This window comes from Pongo pygmaeus, chromosome 1 (assembly GCF_028885625.2).
Source record: "Pongo pygmaeus isolate AG05252 chromosome 1, NHGRI_mPonPyg2-v2.0_pri, whole genome shotgun sequence".
Lineage (NCBI taxonomy): Eukaryota > Metazoa > Chordata > Mammalia > Primates > Hominidae > Pongo > Pongo pygmaeus.
Window position 1 is genome coordinate 204,940,857 of NC_072373.2, and position 26,385 is coordinate 204,967,241.

At 46.9% G+C, this 26,385-nt stretch overlaps 1 protein-coding gene across 2 annotated transcripts; it reads left to right on the forward strand.

Moving 5' to 3' along the window:
* Positions 1–10,164: 10,164 nt before the first annotated feature.
* Positions 10,165–17,901, forward strand: STMN1 (stathmin 1). 2 transcript variants are annotated; one of them, XM_054499653.1, is made up of 5 exons: positions 10,165–11,660; positions 13,700–13,774; positions 14,639–14,811; positions 16,784–16,975; positions 17,381–17,901. In XM_054499653.1, exons 1-5 carry the CDS (start codon positions 11,570–11,572, stop codon positions 17,450–17,452), a joined length of 603 nt encoding a protein of 200 aa, XP_054355628.1. In that variant the 5' UTR covers positions 10,165–11,569; the 3' UTR covers positions 17,453–17,901. The 2 variants fall into 2 exon arrangements, with proteins under 2 accessions (XP_054355628.1, XP_054355629.1); XM_054499654.2 differs by lacking the exon at positions 10,165–11,660 and adding an exon at positions 11,952–12,058.
* The last annotated feature ends 8,484 nt before the right edge of the window (positions 17,902–26,385 follow it).

The window sequence follows — 26,385 nt, forward strand, 5'->3', positions numbered from 1 at the left end:
TCGGCTCACTGCAAGTTCCACCTCCCGGGTTCATGCCATTCTCCTGCCTCAGCCTCCTGAGTAGCTGGGACTACAGGCACCTGCCACCATGCCCGGCTAATTTTTTTTATATTTTTAGTAGAGACAGGGTTTCATCGTGTTAGCCAGGATGGTCTCGATCTCCTGACCTCATGATCCGCCCTCCTTGGCCTCCCAAAGTGCTGGGATTACTGGGGTGAGCCACCGCGCCAAGCCAATTTTTTTTTTTTTTTTTAAGGTATCAGCAGAACATGCTCCTCCTCCTGCTCGGGTGGGGCCTGCACTCTCCAGTGTGCTGCCTGCTCTGTCCCCTCTGGTGCGGCCTCTTCTCCTGACCCCTCCGTAGGGATTTGGGTTATGAGTGCCTATGTGGGAGGGGCAGACTGAGGACCAATTGGGAGGCTGCCTAGTAATCCAGTAGAGTGATGGGGCCTGCATCCACCCTGGGGCAGTACTGCTTTCTCATTCATGCACGGGCTTAGTTGAAAGAGGTCTTGGTATCTAAGAGCAATAAGCCCCCAAGGTCTACAATCAAAGGGGTTCCAGGCTGGCGCGGTGGTTCACGCCTGTAATTCCAGCAGTTTGGGAAGCTGAGGCAGGCGAATCACTTAAGGTCAGGAGTTTGAGACCACCCTAGCCAACGTGGTGAAACCCTGTCTCTAATAAAAATAGAAAAATTAGCTGGGCGTGGTGGCTTGTGCCTTTAATCCCAGACACTCTGGTAGCTGAGGCAGGGAAATCGCTTGAACCCAGGAGGCTGAGGTTGCAGTGAACCAAGATTGCACACTGCATTCCAGCCTGGGTGAGAGAGTGAGACTCCATCTCAAAAAAAAAAAAAAAAAAAATCAATGGAGTTCCAATGAATGACACATCTGCTTTTCTTCCCCTCCTGTATTTTCTCTTGCACAGCATCCCACCCTTTGCCACCTGACACCCCAGCCACCCCCAGCTTCCCAGCTTGACTTCTACAACGTGTAGACTTTCATCCGTCTCACAATGGGTGTGATATCAGCAGCCTTCGTTTCCACTTCCTGTGACAGCTGTAACCTCTGTTCTCACTGAATTGCTAAGATTGCTGATAGATGCCAACTGCTTGGAAGCTTTTTAAGTGACTAGGATCAAGCTCCGTGCCAAGGCATAGAAAAATGGGCTACGGAATGGCCCAGAAATTTAGTGAATTAAACTAGTAATTCCCCCTTGTTTCTAGGCCCACAAGAGCCCATTCAAGAAACAGAGTCGATCTAAAATGAAAATCATTTTAGCCTCATGTAGGAGGAATCGTCAATCTTCCCATCAGAAGCACCAGAAGCCCAGCAGAGGACAAGAGCCAAGCCCCGGCCTCCTCATTAAAATAAATGTCACTGGCTAAGGAGGCAAGATGCTACGTGCAAGGTGGTATCCTGGATTAGATCCTGTAACACAAAAAGGGACCCCAGTGGAAAAATGGAGAATCTGATTAAATTCAGCCATTCAGTTAACAGTATTGTACCAATGTTAATCTGTTAGTTTGGATAAATGTACCATGATTATGTAAGATGTTAACACCAAATGAAGCTGGCTGAAGGGCATATGGGAACTCTGTGTACCATCTTTGCAACTCTCTGGAAATCGAAAATGGTTGATTTCAATTGAAGTTTAAAAACAAAATAATTTTTTTTTTTTTAAAAAAGAAAGAGACCAGGCGCGGTGGCTCACACCTGTAATCCCAGCACTTTGGAAGGCTGAGGCAGGCAGATCACGAGGTCAGGAGTTTGAGACCAGCCTGACCAACATGGTGAAACTCTGTCTCTACTAAAAATACAAAAATTAGCCAGCTGTAGTGGCGCACACCTGTAATCCCAGCTACTCAGGAGGCTGAGGCAGGAAAATCACTTGAACCAAGGAGGCGGAGGTTGCAGTGAGCTGAGATCGTGCCACTGCATTCCAGCCTGGGTGACAAAGCGAGACTCCGTCTCAAAAAAGAAAGAAAGAAAGAAAGAGATGTCACTGGAATAGTCTTTTTGAATTTGCAAGGGACTAGACTGCAGAATATACACTCAGATATGCCATCTGACCTTAAGCCCTAAGTGTTGTTTGGTGGCCAAAGAGACACTGGCCGAATGATTCAACACTTACAGAGTGTCTGTGGCATGGCAGGGATGGCAAGACAGAATCACATAGGATCCTGCCCTGAAGGAGTTTACTCACTAGTGAGAGGGACAGACATGTATATGGATAGCTGCAATAGCAGCATAGTGGTGAGGGACAGAGAGGTTAGTCAAGTCTTGAAGTTGGAGAGAATTTCAATATAGACAGAAGCCAAGGGACTCAAGGCCTTATGAGGGCTGGTGCTGTAGACTGAATGTTGTGTCTCTCCCACATTCACATGTTGAAGTCTATGGCCCACTGTAATGCTATTTGGAGGTAGAGCCTTTGGGAAGTAATTAGGTCATGAGGCTAGAGCCCTCATGAATGGGATTATGTGCCCGTATAAAAAGAGGAGACATGGAATCTCTCTGCGCTCTCAGCCATCTCAACAAGAAGATGGCTTTCTGCAAACCAGGACAAGAGCCCTCACCAGCCATCAGATCTGCTGGCCTTGAACTTGGACTTCCCAGCCTCCAAGACTGTGAGATATAAATGTTTGCTGGTTAAGCCACCCAGTCAATGTTGTTCTGTTACAACAGCATGAACTAAGGCAGTTGGTGTCAGCAAAACAATGGGACATATAGGCATGTAACCTTTCAGGGAGCTGCCAACAGTCCAATAAAGCTGAAACTTGGTGGGGGAGTCAGAGGAGTGAGAGTGAATATAGAGGTTTCAGAGACACAGGACATAAGATGGGTAAGGAGGACAAAAGTCTCTTCTATTTTTTAAATATAATTGTTGGGGCCAGGCACAGCGGCTCACGACTGTAATCCCAGCACTTTGGGAGGCCGAGGCAGGCGGATCACCTGAGGTCAGGAGTTCGAGACCAGCCTGGCCAACATGGTGAGACGTCGTTTCTACTAAAAATACAAAAAATTAGCCGGGCGTAGTGGCGTGCACCTGTGATCCCAGCTACTTCAAAGGCTGAGGCAGGAGAATGGCTTGAACCTGGGAGGCAGAAGTTGCAGTGAGCCGAGATCATGCCATTGCACTCTAGCTTGGGCAACAAGAACAAAACTCCGCCTCAAAAAGAAAAAATATATATATATAATTTTTGTCATTAATAAAAGTAATACATGTTCATTTTAAGAAGTTTGGAAAATCCAGAATAGTATAAAGAAGGAAAGCAAACTCAATTGTTATTTTCTTTCCAGAACTAATATTTTGGTGCATTTTCTTCATTATATTTTGTTCCTAGTCGAACTCATATTGTGCAATTGGGTAGGCTTTGTTTGTTCTATTTAGCGCAATATAATGAGCCTTTCCCCATCTCATTAAAAAAGGACCTTAAAGCAGGAAGAGAGTCATTTAGTCCACCTCTCTTCTAATGCAAGAATCCCGATTCAACATTTCTGATGTTTGACTTTGTCTGCACACATCTCATAGCAAGAAGCTCATTCCTGAATGGGTCCCAGTCCCATATTGTTGGCTAAGTCCAGTGATCACAGAGCTCTTCCGTTCATCTTAGTTGTGCTTCTCTATAACGATCCATCCGAGAAGACATATTTTCTTTTTTTTTTTTAGACAGAGGTCTTGCTCTGTCACCCAGGTTGGAGTGCAGTGGCGTGATCTCGGCTCACTGCAAGCTCCGCCTCCTCGGTTCACGCCATTCTCCTGCCTCAGCCTCCTGAGTAGCTGGGACTACGGGCACCTGCCCCCACACCTGGCTAATTTTTTGTATTTTTAGTAGCGATGGGGTTTCACCGTGTTAGCCAGGATGGTCTCCCGACCTCGTGATCCGCCCGCCTCAGCCTCCCAAAGTGCTGAGATTACAGGCGTGAGCCACCGCCACCCACCCAAGAAGACAGATTTTCAAATGCATCAAGAATCAAAGAATCTCAGGGAAAAGGTGGGGGAGGTCCTTGAGGAAGACTGACCTGGAGGTCCTCATGGAGGTGAAGACCTGCAATGACTTCACGGAGGGTTATAGCTGCTGTGCCAAGAATCCTTGGACTCTAAGCCAAGAAAGGCAGTCTTTTTTTTTTTTTTAGGTTTCAGAAATTTTTACTTTTCTCATATCATGTGTCCCAAAGTTGAATTTGTCAAATGTTTTCAAGCAGAAAATGGCATGATCAGAGCTGTGCTTGATAGCTAATACTTTAGCTGTCACTTACTGAGGGTTTATTGTGTATAGACACAATGCTAGGGACTTTACATATATTATTTTATTTAGTCCTGGCAGCTCTATGAGGTAGGGGTGTTCTTCCCATTTCACAGATGATGGAACACAGGCCCCAAAAGGGGAAGTCACGTGCCCACGCTCATACAAATAGTAACTGAGCAGTACCTGCTGCATCATATAAAGGACAGGATTCAAATTCCCCCTGACATGACACGAACTAGCCATGTGATGTTGGGCAAATGTCTAGGGTTCTCTGGTCTTTTCTCCCTTATTTGTAAAATAATAGGGGTAGCCTGATAAAACAGTTTAGAGTGATAGCTGAAAGCATAGAGTCAGGGCCAGACTACAAAAGCTCTGCCACTTCTGTGTGGCCTAGTTGAACAAGTGATCTAAGCTTGCTGCAAACTTGCTGCTAATGTTTGCCAGACCCAGGGCAGGAGTATAGAAGGGAAGCCCACATACCATATGGTTAAGTATTTAAGAGTTATAAATCAAGCTAACAAACTATTTTTTAAAAATATATGTTCTATCCTCCTACCTTGACAAATATACCTCCATAACAACCTAGAAAGCCAGGTTTTGAGTTGAGAATTCTTGGATTCCCTGGAGTTCCATGTGGGAATGTAGCAGAGCCAGCTCCCTTCTCTTCTCATTCCTGTGTGCATTCCCCAGCCCACATGCTCAGGCTCCGTTCACACTCCTTGCAAATAGCCAGCTCTAAGTACAGGGGTGCACTCACTGGCAGGAAGTTTGCCCTTGGGAGGATGGAACCAGGGAAAGGGCTGGCACAGATGCTGAAAATGGACTTGGGCCATTTTGGCAGGGAATTCTGGAGTCCTGGGTATTGAGAGGGTGGTCTAGAAGGGGTGCACAGGCTCCAGGTGGACATATCTCTTTGGCCCCAGGGAACTGTGAGGAGGGACACAGCTGGAGGAGGATTAGCGTGCAGCCCTCTAAAGAGTAGGGCCTAGGACAAGGACCCCATTTGACATGTCTAAAAAAGGAGGCTGGGTACAGAGGCTCATGCCTGTAATCCCAGCACTTTGGGAGGCCGAGGCAGGTGGATCACCTGAGGTCAGGAGTTCGAGACCAGCCTGACCAACATAGAGAAACCAACATGGAGAAACGTCTCTATTAAAAATACAAAATTAGCTGGGCATGGTGGTGCATGCCTGTAATCCCAGCTACTCGGGAGGCTGAGGCAGGAGAATCGCTTGAACCTGGGAAGTGGAGGTGGCAGTGAGCCGAGATCGCGCCATTGCACTCCAGCCTGGCCAACAAGAGCGAAACTCTGTCTAAAATAAAAATAAAAACAACTTTTAAAAGGTACTATCTTTCCATGCCTCAGTTTCCTTTAATTTATTATTATTTTTCCCTCTAAAAAAGGCATTCTGAATCAGTTCCTTTATTTAGAATGACCAACTCATCTGGGCTTGCCTGGAACTTTCCCTGTTTTAGCACTAAAAATCTCAAGTCCTGGAAAAACCCTTCAGTCCCTGGTAAACCAGGACAGTTGGTCACCTTCATTGCCTCATCTTTGCAATTAAGCTAATAATACCTCATAAGACTGTCATGAGAATTAAGTGAGTTAGTACATGTGGAGTGTTTAGACCAGTGGCTGCTGTGTGGTAAGCATTCTATGCGAGCTATTAACATTTAAAAGATTCCAGTCTGGTCCAGGTGCGCCTGGACTGGCTCATGCCTGTAACCCCAACACCTTGGGAGGCCAAGGCAGGAGGATCACTTAAGACCAGGAGTTCAAGACCAGCCTGGGCAACTTGGTGAGACCCCATCTCTAAAAAATAATTTAAAATTAGCCAGGCATGGTGACACATACCTGTTGTCCCAGCTACTCAGAAGGCTGAGGCAGGAGGATCACTTGAGCCTGAGAGGTTGAAGCTGCAGTGAGCCATGTTCATACCACTGCACTCCAACCAGGGTGACAAAGTGAGAACCTGTCTCAAAACAACAAGAACAACAAAAAAGATAAAATGCTGTCAATAATTATGACATGCTATTTATTGACTATGAGGACCAACTGATTTCAAAGATAAAAAATGTGGGGAAAAATACATCTTAGAATTAATTAAATAAATAAGATCTGTGCCAGGCACATTGGGAGGGGAGTGAGATACAGCAATAAGAAAGACCCTGCCTTCAGAAAGCTTCCAGTCTCACAGGGTGCTTCCAATCTCAGCGCAGTCCAGTCTCTTCCAATGGAAGTGCACTTCCAACCTCACTGCAGCCACGTGAGTCACAGGACTGAGACGGGTGCCACAGTGCAGGCACCAGAGCTGTTCTGAGATCAGCCTGTTGCTTGTCAAATATTTATAGGAGTTATTAATATAGACAGAATTGACAGCCATGTCTTTCTTGGGATTTCGGCTCCTCCCCCTCCTTTTCTCTAATGCCTGAAATTTCTAGGGACAAAGCCTTTCAAATCATTTTTGAATGAGTTGAGATAACGAATTAAAGTGCCACATGGTGAGTGTTGAATTGGTACAACGTGGAAGGCAATTTGGCACTATCCAAATGACAAATGTGCTTGCCTTTTAGCCCTGAAATACCATTTCTAGGAATATGTCTTGCAGATATACTCACACCCATAGGAAATGCCATATGAACTAGGTCATTCATTACAGCATGGCGAGCGATTCTGAATAACTGGGAATAACCTAAAGAGCCACGGATATCGCACTGGTTAACTGCATCTTGGAATATTCATACCATGGACACCAGATCAAAGAAATGTTTGATGTATGAACAGGGAAAAGACCCCTGACATGGTTTTTGTTTGTTTGTTTAAGAGACAGGGTCTCTGGCCAGGTGTGGTGGCTCACGTCTGTAATCCCAGCACTTTGGGAAGTCAAGGCGGGTGGATCACTTGAGGTCAGTAGTTCAAAGCCAGCCTGGCCAACACGGTGAAAACCCGTCTCTACTAAAAATACAAAAAATTAGCCGGGCGTGGTGGCATGTGCCTGTAATCCCAGTTACTCAGGAGGCTGAGGCAGGATAATCCCTTGAACCCAGGAGGCGGAGGTTGTAATGAGTTGAGATCATGCCGCTGCACTCCAGCCTGGGTGACAGAGTGAGATCCTGTATCCTTCAGCTTGGGTGACAGAGTAAGACTCTGACTCAAAAAACAGAGACAGGGTCTCGTTCTGTCACCCAGGCTGGGGAACAGTGGCGTGATCATGGCTCACTGCAGGTGGTCCTCCCACCTTAGCTAGGACTACAGGCCCGTGCCACCATGCCCAGCTAATTTTATTCATTTATTTGTATTTTTTCATTTATTTGTAGAGACAGGTTCTTGCTATGTAGCCCAGGCTGGTCTCAAACTCCCGGCCTCGGTGATTCTTCTGCCCTGACCTCCCAAAGTGCTGGGATTACAGGTGTGAGCTACCACACCCAGACCCCGACATGTATTGTTAAGTGAAAACTGCTAAGCAAAGAACAGTTACAGGAGGCTATCATGTGTGTAAAAAGAGAGGGGATATGAATGCATACCTACAAGTTTGCTTGTGTATGCATGAAGAAACTCCTGGAAACACAAGAAACTGATTAACAGAGATTATGGTGGGGGAGTGGTTGGTAGAGAACTTGGAAGATAAGGAGGGCTTCTTATACTTTATTTTTAAACCATGTGAATGTGTTACCTATTTAAAGTGTTAAATGCATTGAATTTAACCCCATGGGAAGAGTTCACCTAGTAACTACAATTTCCATCAAAGGGTGAAAGTCTAATAGTCATTCACTCATTCAATAACCTATAGCAGGCCAGGCGCAGTGGCTCACGCCTGTAATCCTTGTGCTTTGGGAGGCCGACGCAGGTGGATCACCTGAGGTCAGGAGTTCAAGACCAGCCTGGTCAACATGATGAAACCCCATCTCTACTAAAAATACAAAAAATTAGCTGGGCGTGGTGGTGCACGCCTGTAATCCCAGCTACTCAGGAGGCTGAGGCGGGAGAATCGCTTGAACCTGGGAGGCAGAGGTTGCAGTGAGCGGAGATTGCACCACTGCACTGCAGCCTGGGCAATAAGAACAAAACTGCGTCTCTAAAAATAAAAATAAAATAATCTATAGCAATCAGGAAACATCTCTAGCAATGATACCTAACAAGAGCACCCACTTTAAATGTGCCAGGCATTGTGCTAGTGTTTTCATTTACATTATTTCATTTAATCCTCACCACTCCCAGAGTGCGGGTGTCTAATATCACAGAAGAGACAGAGGATCACAGAAGGATGAGAGAGGTTGTTCTTTTATTTTATTTTATTTTTTGAGATGGAGTCTTGCTGTGTCGCCCAGGCTGGAGGGCAGTGGCGTGAACTCCGCTCACTGCAACCTCCGCCTCCCAGGTTCACGCCATTCTCCTGCCTCAGCCTCCTGCGTAGCTGGGACTACAGGTGCCCACCACCACGCCTGGCTAATTTTTTGTATTTTTAGTAGAGACGGGGTTTCATCGTGTTAGGCAGGATGGTCTCAACTCCTGACCTTGTGATCCGCCCGCCTCAGCCTCCCAAAGTGCTGGGGTTAGAGGTGTGAGCCACCATGCCTGGCCGAGAGGTTGTTCTTTCCCAAAGTTCTCTGCAAACATTCAGGTGCCACCATCTTGGGCCAGGCCTGAGGATGGGCACTGCACTAGGGATACCAAGACAAAGACAGCACCCTGCCCTCTAAGACCTAATGGTCTAGTGAGGGAGATAGATGTGTAAAATAGCAGACTCATAGACAGGTTTTGAATAGAGAAGAGAGTGTTAGAGCATAGTGCTTGAGGATTAGGAGACAAAGGGAAAAGAGAGACTGGGGACAACAAGCAAATCTCTCCCACGACACCCTTTGGCCGAGGACAGGCCTCGCAAGCAGCCGTGGAACTTGGAGGCGCCAAGTGGGAGACAAACCCTGCAGCCTCAAGCCCAACAATGAACAAAGGCTGCCGGGCTCTTTGGCAGGAGAGGAGATCTGACAATGGCCTGGCCCGCCGTTTAATCAGTGTAGACATTCCTTCTAGACTTTGAAGCCTGAAGTGCTCTCCTTTAGCTGTCTACACAGATCAAATAAGCTGGATGACTGCCCTATCTCCACTTCGTTGTGTGGCTCCATAGTCACAGCCAGCTCCATAACAATCCAACCAAACCATCTGAGCAGAGGCAAAAATAATTCTCATGGGCAAAGACAGACAGTTCCAAGATGTGAACATTAACTCCTTGCTGCCACTTCAGAAGAAGAGTGGATCTTGAAGTTCGTTTAAGGAAGCTTTCGAGAAGGGCGATTCTGCCCCTCTCCAAGGTGAAGTGGCAAAGCTGTTGTCTCTCCTTACAGTTGAAAGCCCTTCCTCTTCCAAGGCTTATATAGGACACCCACAAAAGCTGACAATAATGAGCTGTGATCTGGCTCTCAGGAAGGCAGCCCCACCCTAAAGAACAGGGATCAGACCGGGTGTGGTGGCTCATGCCTGTAATCCCAGCACTTTGGGAGGCTGAGACAAGAGGATTGCTTGAACCCAGGAGTTTGAGGCCAACCTGGGCAACATAGTGACACCCTGTCTCAATTTTTTTAAGTCAAATAATAATAATAATAATAATAAAAGGACAGGAATTATCCCACCTCCAAAGCACCTTTTTATTCAAAGGCTCATTCTAGGGGAAACTTTAACCCAGCACTCTCAGTCCTCAAGCAGCTGTGAGGAGCTCGGAACATTGTCACAGACTGGCAGAACCAGGCATCTCCCAACAAACCCAGAAGCCAAGTGGCATTGCTAAAAAAGATTAAAAATCAACATGAGTTCTAACATCTACGTTCCTTGCTATGGTTTCCATGGAAATAGACATCTGCTCTAGGGAGAAAGAAAAGGTGGGGGGAAGCAGTGTAAGTGCTTTCAAATTATCAGTGTTTTGAAAGATTTATTTCTTTTTTCTGTCACAACATTAATAGTCAGGAATGTGAGATTTTTGTGTGGCAATTTATTGTACTTAAAAAATGCATTAAATGAGTGGGACCTTCCTCTGTGAACCTCCAGATCAAATACAAAGACTTCAAGATAAAAAGCCTGTTCAGTGGGTAAGGACTTTTTGGGCTTGGGTTCCTTGCTCATTTGTGTTGGCTGCCTATCTGCCGCTTTCCTGAGGGGTCTTATCCCCATCCCTCTCCAACTTTTCTAATGATTTCTGAGATTCTGTTCAGAAAAATGACAGACGGAAGCACCTAGCCATTTTGAAGCTAAGTTTGGTCTGAGAAGAAGCCTTTCAAGGCTCAGTATCTGAATTATTCCTGGTCCTGCTCACAGGCTAAGTGAAAACCACTTCGATTGGCTTGGGGGGGAGGCCGACCCCACACAAGGGCGATTGTTGAAAAAAATGCCGCAACAAGCATATTTCAGGCAACAGCGCATTGCTAATTGTTTGCTTTGTGTAGTGTGCTGCTGCTTGTATGATCCGGTTTTTATTGTCTCGGGCACCTCTTAGTTGTATTTTATCTCTGGCACATCCCTAGTGATTAACTAGGCATGAGAGTCTTTCTAAATTAGGACTGTTGTTTCAGGAAGGTTGGTCACATTTGTTTCTTGATTTGGGGAGATGCAGCCCATTAATAAAATAAAGATATCTCTTCTGCTTAGTCAAGATCTCGGTGTCTCGGTGTATTGACCACCAACCGAGGACACGGTCTTGGTCAGAGAATGGGAGGAGGCGGGGACCATGTACATTTCATTTATTTTTTTCCCCTTTTTGTGAGAGAAAGGGCCAGTTATTCTAAGGCACGGTCAGACCAATTTCCTTTGTGCCTTTGCTGAGGTTCTGAGCTATCCAGGTCAGGGGGCACAGTGACCTTGTGGCTCGTTTTTTGATTTTTAAAAAGAACCCAGTGCTGCTCTGGGGAGCACGTGCTCTGAGAACAAAAGCAACACTTAACTGCAATCTGTGTAGTCTAGAACGGCTATTGCTCTTCCTCCCCTATCATCCGCAGAAGGCTTGGCAGAACAGATGGAGTCTGCATTTAAGCTGAGTGGCTTTGTTAGACCAAAGGCGATCAAATTCCTGAGCCTCACGCTTTCCCGCACAGGTCCCTGGTCACCGGCTCGGGAACCTGAGGATGCTGGCAAGAACGCACACAGTGAGGGAAGGGCCACGCCCGCGACCGGTGGGCTGAGTGGATTAGAAATTACGATGATATCACAATATGGGTGACACGCCGGTATCGGTGTAGGGCGCCGGGGACAGGGGGCCCTGCAGGGGCGTAGAGTGGCATTGTGCTGTCACAGGGGCTCGGGCGTCTTAGGCACCCATGTGGGTGGGGCACTAGATGGAGCATTGCTCTGTTCGAGTGCTGCCCTTGGGGCGAGGCGGGCACGTGGCTCTACAAGGTGGAGTCCAGGCGGCCAAGGTTTGGAAAGGTAGGGAAGGACCCCCCCGCCCTCCGCCTGCTCCGCCCTGCCCTTGTTCTCGAGAATGGGGAGCTGGTTCGGACCTAGTCCGGGGTTCACTGCCACGCCCTCTTCCACGGCGAGACCACCCCCTAGTCCCAGGCTCACACCTGGGGATGCTCCCCAGGCGCCCCGCAACCCCCCGCATTGTCCTCCTGCTCTGCCGGCCAGGACTACACTTCCCGAGGTGCTTAGGGGTCCCGGGGGGCGGGGCTCCACGAGGGTTGTGGGGGGCGGGGACGGCACGTGCCGCCTCTCTCGGCCAATGCGGAGCCCCGCGGGGAGGTCACGTGCCGCTGTTTGGCGCTTTTGTGCGCGCCCGGGTCTGTTGGTGCTCAGAGTGTGGTCAGGCGGCTCGGACTGAGCAGGTGGGTGCGGGGCTCGGAGGAGGCGGTGGCTGGCTGAGGCCAGCAAGAGGGACGCGGTTGGCGGGAGGGGCTGGGCCGTGGCAGCGACCCCCTGCTGCAGGGCGGCGGGCGGGGCTGCGGGCCTCGGAGGGGTTGGTGGGCGGGGGTCGTTTCGCTTTGTGTGTGGCTCGGGCGGAGCCTCGCCTTTGTCCCCGCTTTCTGGGGGCGCGGCTGTTCGTGGGCAGGGGGCTGGGCGATCACCGGGCGTCCGCTCCGGGGTGCCGTCGAGGAGACAATAGGGGGCGTGGGCCCTCGTTTACCTCCCTCCCTCCCTTCCCTGCGGGCCCCGCCGGGGTCCCCATTGTCTGAAGGGACGGGGCGGTGCCCCAGGGACCAGCGTCTTTAGGACCAAACTGCGGGCAGTCAGGGCCGCGACCCTCCCTGCGACCGTCCCCTGGCGACCGCAGCTGGTGATTGAGGGGCGGCGCTCCCGGGACCCACGAGGGTTCTTCTGTCTTCGCAGCCGGACGCGCGGACAGCTTGGGTGGCGGCAGGTTGGGCATGGGGACGGCGGGAGGCGGTGGCGAGCTCACCGCGGGGCCACCCGGGGGCCTGTTCTCGGCGCCTGCCCCACCCGCTGAACTGTGACGGGGGTGGTGGCGGCGGCCTGGAGGTGTTTTTGGCGGGAGTTGGGGGGGCGTCCGCGCAGGGGGAGTCAGGCAGGGGCGGAGTTACCCGGATTGGACCGTTAGCCCCGCCCACCCCTCCCCTTCCCACGCGCGCGGGCTCTGGGGTGTTGAGTTCGGGGAGATTCGAAAAGGCGCGGGGAGGAAGGGGGCGGGGCCAGGGGCCGGAGCACAGGTCGTGCTCTGATTGGCCGGGGGCGACCGGTCCTCTTTCCCTCGCCTGGACCAGGGCCACGCCCATCCTGGGTCCGGTGTTGCGTCTAATTCTCTGCTTTTCCTGAATCTTGTCGCTGCCTCTGATTTTAATTCCTAGCTTTTGGGAACCTGTCATCCTACGTTTTTGGTACTAGCTGGCGTCTACAAAAGTCATAATGTTAAAAAGATCAACAAGAGATACAGCATTTTTCATGACATAACGGCAGCAAATATAAGTCAAAATCTAGAGGTTCATAAATATTTTGCTTGCTGTTGGACAAGGAAGCTTAAACCTGAGGGACAATAGGAGTTCAACATTATTGGTTACTATTAGCTTGGGCGTTTTCTTATCCACCACGTCAGACACAGACAAAGCAGGGGTGGGTATTTCATTTGCACAATGAGTTGTAGGCAGTATTAAGATGGCTCCCGGGGCACTGTGGAATTGAATCTGGAATATCTTACAGTTTCAGGGAAATGTTAAAGAGTTTATGGGGGAAAAAAATCCTTCACCCTTGTGACTTCGTCTGATTTTAAAAATCCAAGGGTTCTATGACCCAGAAAGCTCAGTTAACTTGATTTTCTGCAACCAATATCATTCAGGTCATATTTCCCAATGTTTATTTAGTAGATTTTGATAATTTTTTTCGTGGTTAATTTAGACGTCTTTATTCCACGTGTTTTTCTGACGATGTATGTAGATGTGATGTGAGATCTTTTTTGGGTTGATGACATAGAAAGGCAAAGAAAGTGATTGCATGTTTTCGAAAATCATTTTCAGGACTTTCCTTATCCCAGTTGATTGTGCAGAATACACTGCCTGTCGCTTGTCTTCTGTTCACCATGGCTTCTTCTGGTAGGTAATCTATTTGGAAAAGCTGATTGGAAAAGCCCATCTATTTGGATGGGCTTATGATTTTAGATTGAGATGGCTCAGGTCTTCGCCTTTGATTTGGCACTTATGTTTTGGTCTTACCAAAACCTATTTTATAAATAGGAGAAGAATTTAAAAATGATTATCACTTCTATGTGCCGAGAGCTCGTAATTGTTTATTGGACAGTTTGGCTTAGTCTAAAGCAAAATTGTGGAGTTTGCACAAGTCTTTTGTTTATGAAAGCGATTGTCAGATACTGATGTCTCAAAACAGTATTTATTAATCCAAAAATATTGAGCTTTGTTTTTCTGGGAGATGGTTTTTATTTTTTTTGAGACAGGGTCTCACTCTGTTGCCCAGGCTGGAGTGCAGTGGCTTAATTATAGCTCATTGCAGCCTTGACTTCTGGAGCTCAAGTGGGCTCAAGCGATTCTCCCACCTCAGCCTCGATAGCATCTGGGACTATCGACATGGGCCACCACACCCACCTAATTAAAAAAAATTTTTTTTGTAGAGATGGGCTTTCCCTTTGTTGCCCAGGCTGGTCTCAAACTTCAGGGCTCAAGGGATCTTCCCATGTTGGCCTCCCAAAGTGCTGGGATTATAGGCATGAGCCATGGTACCTGGCCTTGGGAAATGGTATTTAGATAATAATATCTTGCCTGCAAACACATCTTCCCCTAGTGTCAGTAGGCTGATAGGAATAAAAAGGGGGGAAAAGCACAACTTTCCTTATCAGCCCTAGTTTAATACATTAAATTGATTTGGGTTTTAGAAAATTATAGTACAGTTTATTAGAATAGGAGAATCCTGGTTTTCTGAATTATAAATATAATCAATTCTAGATATCCAGGTGAAAGAACTGGAGAAGCGTGCCTCAGGCCAGGCTTTTGAGCTGATTCTCAGCCCTCGGTCAAAAGAATCTGTTCCAGAATTCCCCCTTTCGCCTCCAAAGAAGAAGGATCTTTCCCTGGAGGAAATTCAGAAGAAATTAGAAGCTGCAGAAGAAAGACGCAAGGTAAACGAAGCAATTCACAGAAAGCAGGATATTAATTTATGTAATGGGCAGATCAATTTTATTTCTATAACAGGAAGAAAACAGAATTGTAGCTATACTGTGATTATTACATATGCCAGTGACTGGAAGGAAATACCAGTCCTCATTTATTGAACTGTTACCTGCCAGCTCCTTTGTTTATATTTTTCTCCTTTAATACATGGTGTTGCCTCAAATAATGGAAATTAGAAACAGTTTCAGGAATGTTAAGTCGTTTTTCTGCAGTCATACAATTAGTAAGTGTTGGGGTCAGAATTCAAGCCCTGGTCTATCTTAAACCAAAGCTTATGCTTCTCTCATGCTTCCTCTTTGAAAAGATTTGTTGCCAGATGATTCTTTGGCACTTGGGTTTTGTTTTTTGAGAGCTGTACAATAAAAACATCTTAAATTGCTAGTGTGATTGTGTTGCTCAGCTGGTATCATGGTAGCTTTTCTCTTATCTAAACAAGTCTATTATAAAGTAACTATCTTTAAAAGCTAATCAGAAGAATCATTAAATATTAATATGCTAGTTGTAGAAAATTTGGGAAATACAGAAATTTATAAATGGAAATTAAAAGTATTCATTATCCCACTTCCCAGAAGCAACCAGTGTTAACATTTTGGTGTGTTTCTTTCCATTCAATGTTATTCATTAACAACTGTACATAATTTTTCATTTAACTCCCTTTCTCAACAACCCTGATAGGATTGATTTTAAAGCTGGGGCAAGTAAGGCACAAAAGGTAAGGTAATAACCTTCCCCAGACCAGCATAGTGTGATTGTAGTACACAAACACACCCGCCCGAAGAGCCTCAGTGCTTACACTAAGGAGTCGTCTTCTATGCTTCTATGTAATAGTGTGAGTTCATGGAGTAGGAGGAAGCAATACAACCAAAGGTTGGACAGTGGAAAGCTTTTTAGACATCAACCCTGGCCCTGTAGTCATTAGCCTGTGCTTTACATAGTAACTGGCTAAATATAGTGAAACTTCCATCATGACTAGGATTTGGCAGAAGAGAATCAATAGAACCAGTGTCAGATGCTCTGTGGTTATCCTGCGAGTCAGTGGTTCCAATGTGTTTTGAGAACAAGCTGTTCTGTTGAAGGGGTCATACCAAGGTATGGTCTGGTAATTAATGCAGTTTCCTGAGACAAAAGCTAATAATAAGCCTTTTCCTTGAAACAAATTTTTCTGTCTTAAATAGTAATCTACAGGCTTAGCCTTAAATTTCCTATCATTGTTTTATCAGTTATGGTTAAAATTTTTACAATGAGCTAGTTTTCTTTGGGTAGCTTTTGAAGTTAAATAGTGAAATTCTTTACAATAAAAGTGCCACTCCCAAGTACATATTCCTCAAGTCATCCAGATACCATTAAGCAGTAAATCTTACAAGGATTTCCTTAAGGACTAATTGGGTAAGAGATTTCTGAACAGATAAGCACTTTTCCAAAGTTAAATACAAATACTAGAAAAAGAATATCATTTTCACAGTATTTCATGGTAGGGATAATTCAGGTCCTAATTTCGGTGTTATTTAAAGGGACCTTATTTTCTGCTCCTTTTCAGTCCCCTTAGTAAATTATTTTTATTGTAATTTTAACTTATGCTGAATACATTTTATTTTTTGAGGCAGTCTCTGTCACCCAGGGTGGAGTGCAGTGGCGCGATCTCGGCTCACTGCAACCTCCACCTCCTGGGTTCAAGCAATTTTCCTGCCTCAGCCTCCCAAGTAGCTTAGACTACAGGCACCCGCCACCACGCCCGGCTAATTTTTGTATTTTTAGTATAGGTGGGATTTCACCATGTTGGCCAGGCTGGTTTTGAACTCCTGACTTCAAATGATCTACCCACCTTGGCCTCCCAAAGTGCTGGGATTACAGGCATGAGCCACCACACCCAGCCTGAATACATTTTAGAGTACCTAGCCTATTAAACTTTTTTTTTTCCAGTCCCATGAAGCTGAGGTCTTGAAGCAGCTGGCTGAGAAACGAGAGCACGAGAAAGAAGTGCTTCAGAAGGCAATAGAAGAGAACAACAACTTCAGTAAAATGGCAGAAGAGAAACTGACCCACAAAATGGAAGCTAATAAAGAGAACCGAGAGGCACAAATGGCTGCCAAACTGGAGCGTTTGCGAGAGAAGGTTGGTTTCTTACCTTGTAAAAGGGTTGAGCTTGGAGTTTGATGCACTAATGAGTTGGCTTGAAGTAAGTGCTTTGATAAAAGGTGTTTGGTGTCTTTTTGTCGTCCATTTTGGGGCTTAACATGTTAAATGAAAGGTATATTTTAAGATGGAATATTCAGTAATTCCCAGCATAAGTGCACAGTCCTTGGAAGTCCAGTAGGCAGCTTGTTAGGTTCTACAAGGGACCCAGGAGATTCGATGATGATGTCTCAGAACTTAAATTGTGTAGTTCCCACAGGCTGTAATATATGTACTGAGGTTGTGTTGGGCCTCTTTGAGGTGGGGGCTGGGGGTCGTGACTTGACAGGCTTTTTTTTTTTTTTTTTTTTTTTTGACTGATGACACCTTACCCTTCCTTTACAGGATAAGCACATTGAAGAAGTGCGGAAGAACAAAGAATCCAAAGACCCTGCTGACGAGACTGAAGCTGACTAATTTGCTCTGAGAACTGACTTTCTCCCCATCCCCTTCCTAAATATCCAAAGACTGTACTGGCCAGTGTCATTTTATTTTTTCCCTCCTGACAAATATTTTAGAAGCTAATGTAGGACTGTATAGGTAGATCCAGATCCAGACTGTAAGATGTTGTTTTAGGGGCTAAAGGGGAGAAACTGAAAGTGTTTTACTCTTTTTCTAAAGTGTTGGTCTTTCTAATGTAGCTATTTTTCTTGTTGCATCTTTTCTACTTCAGTACACTTGGTGTACTGGGTTAATGGCTAGTACTGTATTGGCTCTGTGAAAACATATTTGTGAAAAGAGTATGTAGTGGCTTCTTTTGAACTGTTAGATGCTGAATATCTGTTCACTTTTCAAATCCCAATTCTGTCCCAATCTTACCAGATGCTACTGGACTTGAATGGTTAATAAAACTGCACAGTGCTGTTGGTGGCAGTGACTTCTTTCGAGTTAGGTTAATAAATCAAGCCATAGAGACTCTCCTGGTTGATACTTGTTCCAGATGGGGCCTTTGGGGCTGGTAGAAATACCCAACGCACAAATGACTGCACGTTCTCTGCCCTCAGTTTCTTGCCCCAGTGTGGTTTGCATTGTCTCCTTCCACAATGACCGCTTTGTTTGGATGCCTCAGCCCAGGTCAGCTGTTACTATATTCTTTCAGATGTTTATTTGCAAACAAGCATTTTTTGTCCTGTGTCCCTTTTAAAAGGCAGATTAAAAGCACAAGCATGTTTCTAGAGAACAGTTGAGAGAGAATCTCAAGATTCTACTTGGTGGTTTGCTTGCTCTACGTTACAGGTGGGGCATGTCCTCATCCTTTCCTGCCATAAAAGCTATGACGCGAGAATCAGAATATTAATAAAACTTTATGTGCTGCTGTAGCAACTCCTGTGAAATGACTAAAGGGAATCTTAATTATTTCTAAAGTAGCATTTGACTCGGGTGGTTAAGGTTGGCAGATACGTCATCTTGTATCCAGAGGCTGTAATAGTCCCCATTGTCAGTGCTTTGCCTCTCAATTCAGGGAACACCTTTGGCAGCTTTCCTGTGCTATTTGGGAAATAGCCTAATTATACATATTTTGTGCCTCTCAGACATCTGTATAAAAGCTCTTGGAAGCCAAGCACTTACAGCAAAAGATGATTGCTAATACTGCGGTGGGGTCCATGTGTTGCTAACGCATGTGCCTCTGCTGCTTGGGCTGTATCTTGAGATTGGGGTTTTACCGAACTTATTCATGAGAACAGTAACAGCCTACCTCAACTTACCTCCTAAGATTGTTAAGATTAAATGGGTTTGTGGCAAGAGAGCACACTTAGAACATAGATATTTAGCATTCCATATAAATCACGATTACTGTTTTCAACCAGAGGCTAATGAGTGATCTAAGTTTATACTCTTGAGTTGAAAATTATGCAGTTTTTATATTCCTTAAATTGACTTTTAAATTTACTTAAATGATCAATCAGAGGAATTCTGAACAAAGCTTGGTTTAAAGAGTTACGCCCATGTAGGGCAAATAGGAGCAAGTGCAAGTATAGTTGAATACAACAATAGGTTCTGAGCAATATCTAAACCAAGAGGACAGGATGAGGCTTGTGTGCAGTGGTGCAGCACAGTTCACCTTGGCTCCTGTCTCTGGCACATAGTAGGTGCTCTGGGATCTTTAAAATACCAGTTCTGGGTAGATGGGAATATAAAGAGGGCCTGAGGGTAGAAACTTGGCATAATGATACGAGGTGTCCTACAAGTGGCAGTGAGCTTTTGTTCATCTAAGACATTTAGGGAGGGAATCTGGCCTCAGGAGAAAGCAAGGGCAGGATCAGCATAGGCCTGAAAGGATGCCTCGTCAGTTACCACCCATCCCATGGTGGCCCTGACTTCCTATCAGAGGGCGATCCTGAGCCTCTGCCTTGTGACAGGCTTAAGTCACAGGAAACTGAAGGGGATGCATCTTACCACAGAAACAGAAGCTCTGGCTTTTCTATTTTACCTTGACCTTTGGAGAAGCACTTAGTCCTGGGCCCCCATTTTCTCCTGGATAAAATGAGACGGTTGGGGGAGATCAGTTAAGTAGCTTTCACTCCCCCATTCTTTGCATCTGGCTTGGAGTGAAGAGGAGGAGCGGTGGCACCTACGAGCTTCTGGGGAAGGGTCTGTTGGTATGCATTCCCGGGCCCGGCGTTCTCTAACCATCATGGGAGTCTGCGTCTGTCCCAGTGGGGTCAGCCTCTCCCGGCAGTACTTCCAATAGGTTAGCCTAATAAGGCCAGAGTGGTTTGACAAGCAGTTGGGGCTGTCACCAAGGAGCAGACTCCATTCCTTTTGTCTTGAATGGAAAATGAGGCTTGTCCCTTCCTGAGGAGTTTGTACTTGGGCCTTATGGTTGACTGGGCTCAGTGGAGAGAGGTTTGAAGGACGTGAAGGAGGCCCTTAAATTAACATTTGACAAGCACCTAGATTGTGCTCCACACTGGCCTATGTGCTAGGGATGGAGAAAAGATGGGGTGAGGCCAGCATATCACGTGCCTATGTGAGGGGAAGGAGAGCTGTAGAATGCTTATTTACCTGAGGGTGAGGCTCTCGACCACATACTTGTACTCACCAGGGTGCTTTAGTGCTTTGGTGAAAGGAGTGACCACAGAGGGCTTTGTGGTCTGGGAAGCTTTGAGAGGAGAAAGAACTTGAGCTTGTCCTTTCGGAAGTCAGATGAACCTTCCAAGCCAAACCCCAATAAAGCACTTAATTGTTAAACACTTAGTAAGCCTGTGATTGCCTCATGCACAGAGAACCTGCCTTTGGTAGGCCCTCCAGGCAGGCCCCCTCCCCATTTTTTTATTCTAAGCAGTGGAGGCTCTTTGAAGGCTTTTGAATGTGGGGGGCTGCAGTGGTCAGTAACAAAACCATTTTAAGGAAGAGAAAGTGGAGGCAGGGTGAGTTGACTGGAGAGTGGCTGCCGTTCAGGCTACAGTGGCCATGGTGGCTGTTGGGGCAGCACAGGGATGAGGTGGGAGGGCCTGCTGGGCTCTGGAGCAATCCATGTGACTGACACTGCACTGAGGAACTGGGACATGTGCTCTAAACTTGGGAAGCTGGAGGAGAAAGAAATCACTCCACTTGGGAAAATGGCAGTGCTACTATTTACTGAGCACTTAACATCCAGGCATCATTTTCTCCACCATACAGAGAAGTGAACAGGCAATGTAATGTACCCAAGGTCCTAAGCTAGTAGGAGAAGCTTACCCAGGCAGACCTGCTCTAAGCCCTGCACAGGGAGGGGGGCTGCTCTGACAGCTCAGCATCCCCTCGTTGCCCAGAACAATTCCCCTCTGCCTCAGACCTGCTCACAAGACTCAGTGAACAAATGAAAGCCCTACTATTCAGCCGTTCCCACCTCCTTAAAAAGGCAGGGCCTCTTATCCTTGCATGCCTTGGAGTGAGGTCTCATCCCCCATCCCCAGCACTTTTATAAAGGTGCTCCTGTCTACTCTGTATCATTCTCCCAGTGGAGAATTCTGATTTTCAGTGCTGTTTTAGCTGTCCCAGTAAACCTGTGCACCCAGATGACGGTTTGGGTACCTTACTGCGAATTCATTTGTTTGAATCACTGTTAAATGTGGTTCATTTAGGAATACAGAAGATAAAGGCCAAGTTTTTTCTTTCTTTTTTTTTTTCGAGACAGTCTTGCTCTGTTGCCCAGGCTGGAGTGCAGTGGCACGATCTTGGCTTACTGCAACCTTCACCTCCCCGGTTCAAGTGATTCTCCTGCCTCAGCCGCCCAAGTAGCTGGGATTACAGGCATGCACCACCGTGCCTGGCTAATTTTTGTATTCTTAGTAGAGACAGGGTTTCACCATGTTGGCCAGGCTGGTCTTGAACTCTTGACCTCCTGATCTGCCTGCCTCAGCCTCGCAAAGTGCTGGGATTACAGGCATGAGCTACCGCGCCCGGCAAGGCCAAGTTTCTTATAGAAAAGCTTCCCCCTTTGGGTGGAGGTTGGACTAGATGCCCTAGAAGTTCCCTTCCAAATCCAAGACTGATTCTCTACAGGGTTGGATCGCAGACCACCTGAGATCAGAGACCATGTCATAGACACAGAGCTGAACTCCAAGGACCCAGACACATTGCTGGTGAGCCAAGTCTCTTGACACTTGCCTCCTCCCTTTTTGCCCAGGTGAAACGAAGGTCCAAAATGTCCCTGTCACTGAGGCCTCTGCCAGCAGAAGTTGGTATTCTGTACTTAAGGGCGTAGGAAAGGGTTTCTGACTTGTTTCGTACATGCACTTAGATTTTTAAAACTTAGTTGTAGGGTTTGATGAGCTCCAAAATGCAGCAGCTTCTTGGAAGGGCTCTGGTTCATAGCTAGAAAGGCCTGGCCTGCTTCCATCGTGGCCAAGAGCAGAGCAGTACCTGCCCAGTCCTTGGGCACCATATCCTACTAAGACAAGTAGGCTGCTGAAATTGGATCCATAGGAAGAAAAAACAGACAGGAAATGAGCCAGCTACCTCATTGCAGCCGTCTCAGAAGAGGACTGAGCTTCTCCTGGGCCTGGAGCTTCCAATCCCTGTGGCCTCCCGCTCCCCTCACTGGCAAAAAGCCCCAATATTCACTGGGATGGGGAGGTCCCCACGCTAAGCCTAGCCTCCCCTCTTCCCTGCTCTCACAGCTCTCTACTTAATAGCAGCAACTAATAGTTATTTGCACTGTCTCAGTGAATCCCCAGAACAACCCTATGAGGTTATCATGGCCATTCCATAGGCGAGAAGTAAGGCAACTGGACCTAGATTAGGGGATTTACCTAAAATGACAACTAGCAAGCAGTAGAGTCAGGACTCAAACCCAGACTTTTAACCCCCATGCTGTATTGCAACTCCTCATGTATCACAAGTGTTATTCATTAATTCAAGTGTCTCCCCAGCTAGAACATAGGGTCCCTGAGAACAGGGACTCCTCCTGTCACATTCACCACTGGATCTCCTGGCTTGTGGTGGGAGGTTAATGTACTGGATTAAATAATGATGAGTGGGTGGGTAACTCCCACGGTCTACTTCAGGGCACTGGCTTTGTCCTCATCCTTTGCGGACCCCATGCAGAATAAACCCGATTTTCTAGAAGCAAATGATGGGTCTGCACCAGTTTTGCAGATGGCTCTGAGGTACACAATCCTTAATGGAATCCTCCTGGATCCGAACGCACAAACTGGTGGCCTGCAGCCATTGTTGAACCATAGGCATGTTGCGTTCAGCCCATGCTCTGTTTTAAATTGTTGAATTAGCTGACTATTCCATGTGAAAATCTGATTTCAAGCTTATCTTGAAAAAAGCTGACAGATCTGGCAACCCTGGGCTTGCAGTCCCACCCAGCGGCCGTCAGCGGACTCTGGACAGTTGCTGCCCCCTCGAGGCGGGACTTGTGTTCTGCAGCTCTCCATCCCCTTGGGCCCACCCACTTGTCTTTCGCTGGATCCACCCTGCCCCTGCTGGAGGCCCAGCATTTTGCAGTCCCTGACACAGAGAACAGTACCTCCATCACTCCAAGTCAGCCAAACTCTCTTTTAGATCAAAAGTCCAATTACTATAAAAGGACGTATAATAGCCTGTAATCCCAGCACTTTGGGAGGCCGAGGCGAGTGGATCACGAGGTCAGGAGATTGAGACCATCCTGGCTAACACGGTGAAACCCCATCTCTACTAAAAATACAAAAACAAGATTAGCCGAGCGTGGTGGCGGGTGCCTGTAGTCCCAGCTACTCGGGAGGCTGAGGCAGGAGAATGGCGTGAACCCGGGAGGTGGAGGTTACAGTGAGCATAGATCACGCCACCGCACTCTAGCCTGGGCAACAGAGTGATACTGTGTCTCAAAAAAAAAAGAAAAAAAAAGACGTATAATAAAAGTGAATCTCCCTCCCTCCCAGGTCACCTAGCTGTCTCCCGTGTTTCCTTCCAGAGATGTGCTGTACCTCTAAGCCCAGTCACCAAACACTTGCTGGCACCTCTACGGGCCAGACACCAGCTGGGTATCAGGATCACATGGTACTTTTTCAAAATATGAGACTCGGGACCCTCAGACCTTTGGAGGTAGAATTTCTAAAATTGGAACCAGCCTGTGGCTGGGTGTGGTGGCACACACCTGTAATCCCAGCACTTTGGGAGGCCGAGGAGGGAGGATCACTTGAGCCCAGGAGTTAGAGACCAGCCTTATTTATTTAGAGACATAGCGAGATTCTGTTTTTAAATAATTAAAAAATAAAAGTAAATAAAATAAAATTGGAGCCCCAGTGCCTAGAATTTTTTTCATACAGGGTCTGTCACCCAGGCCGGAGTGCAGTGGTGCAAACACAGCTCACTGCAGCCTTGGCTCAAGCAATCCTCCAACCTCAATTTCCAGAGTAGCTTGGACTATAGGTGCGTGCCATAATGGCCGGCTAATTTTCCTATTTTTTGTAGAGACGAGATTTCACCATGTTGCCCAGGCCGGTCTCGAACTCCTGAGCTCAAGCAATCCACCAGCCTCAACTTCCCAGAGTGCTGCGATTACAGGCACGAGCCATTGTGTCTGGCCCAGATTTTTGTTTTTTTAAGCCAGCGTTTCTGTTGCTCACCTAGGCAGAGACCCCTCTACTCAGGATGCAACGTCTAAACACCACTGCCATCTCTCCAGTCCCCAACAGCCTGGTGGAGATGGGCCTGCAGCTGCACCCATCACAGCCCCTGCTCAGTGTGCAGACTGTACCCCGCACAGGAAATCCCACTGAGGAGATGTGGGGCCTGAAATCCAGTCATACCCTACAACCAAGGCACACATTACATTCCCTCATCTTCCCAGGAACAGGCACCACTTCCTAATTTTACCATGTTACCCATTCAATACAAATACAGGGAGACCTGTGCTCTGCTCTGCTGTGGGACACAGATAGGGGCTCCTCAGGATGCAGGCCCAGGATGACTTCCTGTAGGAGATAATGCTTGGGCCAAATTTGGTTTAGGGAGTAGAAGCAAAGAAGTCACCTCTCTACTTTTTACCTCCCCAACCCAGGCTACCCCACCCCATGACTCCCTGTGGTTATCAGGGACACCACCATTCTCCTGGCCACTGACAGGGACACTTTAATAACAGTACACATTGGCCGGGCGCAGTGGCTCACACCTGTCATTCCAGCACTTTGGGAGGCCAAGGTGGGTGGATCACCTGAGGTCAGGAGTTTGAGACCAGCTTGGCCAACCTGGTGAAACCCCGTCTCTGCTAAAAATACAAAAATTAGCCAGGCTTGATGGCGGGTGCCTGTAATCCCAGCTACTTGGGAGGCTGAGGCAAGAGAATTGCTTGAACCTAGGAGGCGGAAGTTGCAGTGAGCCGAGTTCACACCATTGCAGTCCAGGCTGGTCAACAAGAACAAGACTGTGTCTCAAAAAAATAAATAAAAACCACTGTACATCAACAAGGCCCTTGGGGACAGCTGGGGCATAAGTAGGTGTCAGCCATACATCAGAGCAGTGTGCCTGCCCTGGGCTGCTTGGGGTTGACCAGCCTGGTGTCCAGAAATGCCTGCTGGAGGGAGTCGTGGTACAGGAACCTTGTGCTCTTGGAAGGTCTCCTGAGAGGCCCTGCAAAGCCAGAGTCCCTCTTAGCAGCTCGGATCAGCGCTATCAAAGTGTAGCTCGGGGATTGCTGCCAGCATACAAACTTTTACTGGTCTGCAGCGAGATAAATACAGAAATTGAAAGTAAGCATTTAGAAACTTTTATAACAATTTTACAAGGCCTTGTCAAATGTTATTAAAACAAAGCTGAGGCTAGAATTTCACCTTTTTCATTTCATTTTTTTCAATTTAAACAAATTGTAGTAAAATATAGATAATATAAATGTACCATTTTAGCCATTTTTGAGCGTACAATTTAGTAGCAGTAAGTGCTTTCACAATATTGTGTAACCACTAGTATTATATAGTATATATTTTTAAAATTTTATAGAAGTATTAAGTTAGCAGCAGATTAAACATTTTTTTCTTAAATTGAGCTTGAGAAGCGCTGGCCTAAATGGTAACCTGTGGGGAAGACTTGATGGTTTGGAGGCTCCTAATTGAGTCCATTGCTTGGCTTTTTTCCCCAAATCAGGGAGTGGAGTTAGGTCCCAGAGAATGGGGTGGGCTGAGGCCCAGGCTCCCACCCGGGCTAGAAAACTGGGCAGACGGGCACCACCCTTGAAGGGAGGCCAGCCAGGCACTGCAAAGCCTGGGGTAGTGCTGTCCCGTGTGCCTGGGCCGGGAAGGCTAGATGAGAGGCCCAGCAGGCTTTCCTTCTGACTCAGTGTAGGGAGGCGGTTGTTTAGAATCTCAAGAATCTCAGCTCCAGCTGGGAGGACCCTCAGTGGCTCAGCCGTGGTGGCATCTACCCTCCTTGTTTAAAGAAGGAATCTGAGGTAAGAGAGAAAGAACTGGTTCGAGCTTGCAACCAGTTAGTGATGTAGTAGTAATGGTCTCAAATACAGGCCTTTTAATTCCTAGGCAGAGGCAGGGCAGAGATTTTTAATTCTTTTTTTTTTTTTTAAAGACAATCTTGCTCTGTCTCCCAGGCTGGAATGCAGTGGCACAATCTTGGCTCACTGCAACCTCTGCCCCCTGGGTTTAAGCAATTCTCCTGCCTCAGCCTCCCGAGTAGCTGGGATTGCAGGCACCCCACCACCATGCCCAGCTAATTTTTGTATTTTTAGTAGAGACGAGGTTTTGCCACATTGGCCAGGCTAGTCTCGAACTTGACCTCAGGTGATTCGCCCACCTCGGTCTCCCAAAGTGCTGGGATTACAGGCATGAGCCACAGCGCCTGGCCTAATTTATTTTTAATTTTAATTTTTAAATTTTTTTCAGACTTTAGTGAGCATAAGAATGGGCAGAGATTTTTAGAGTCACACAGAA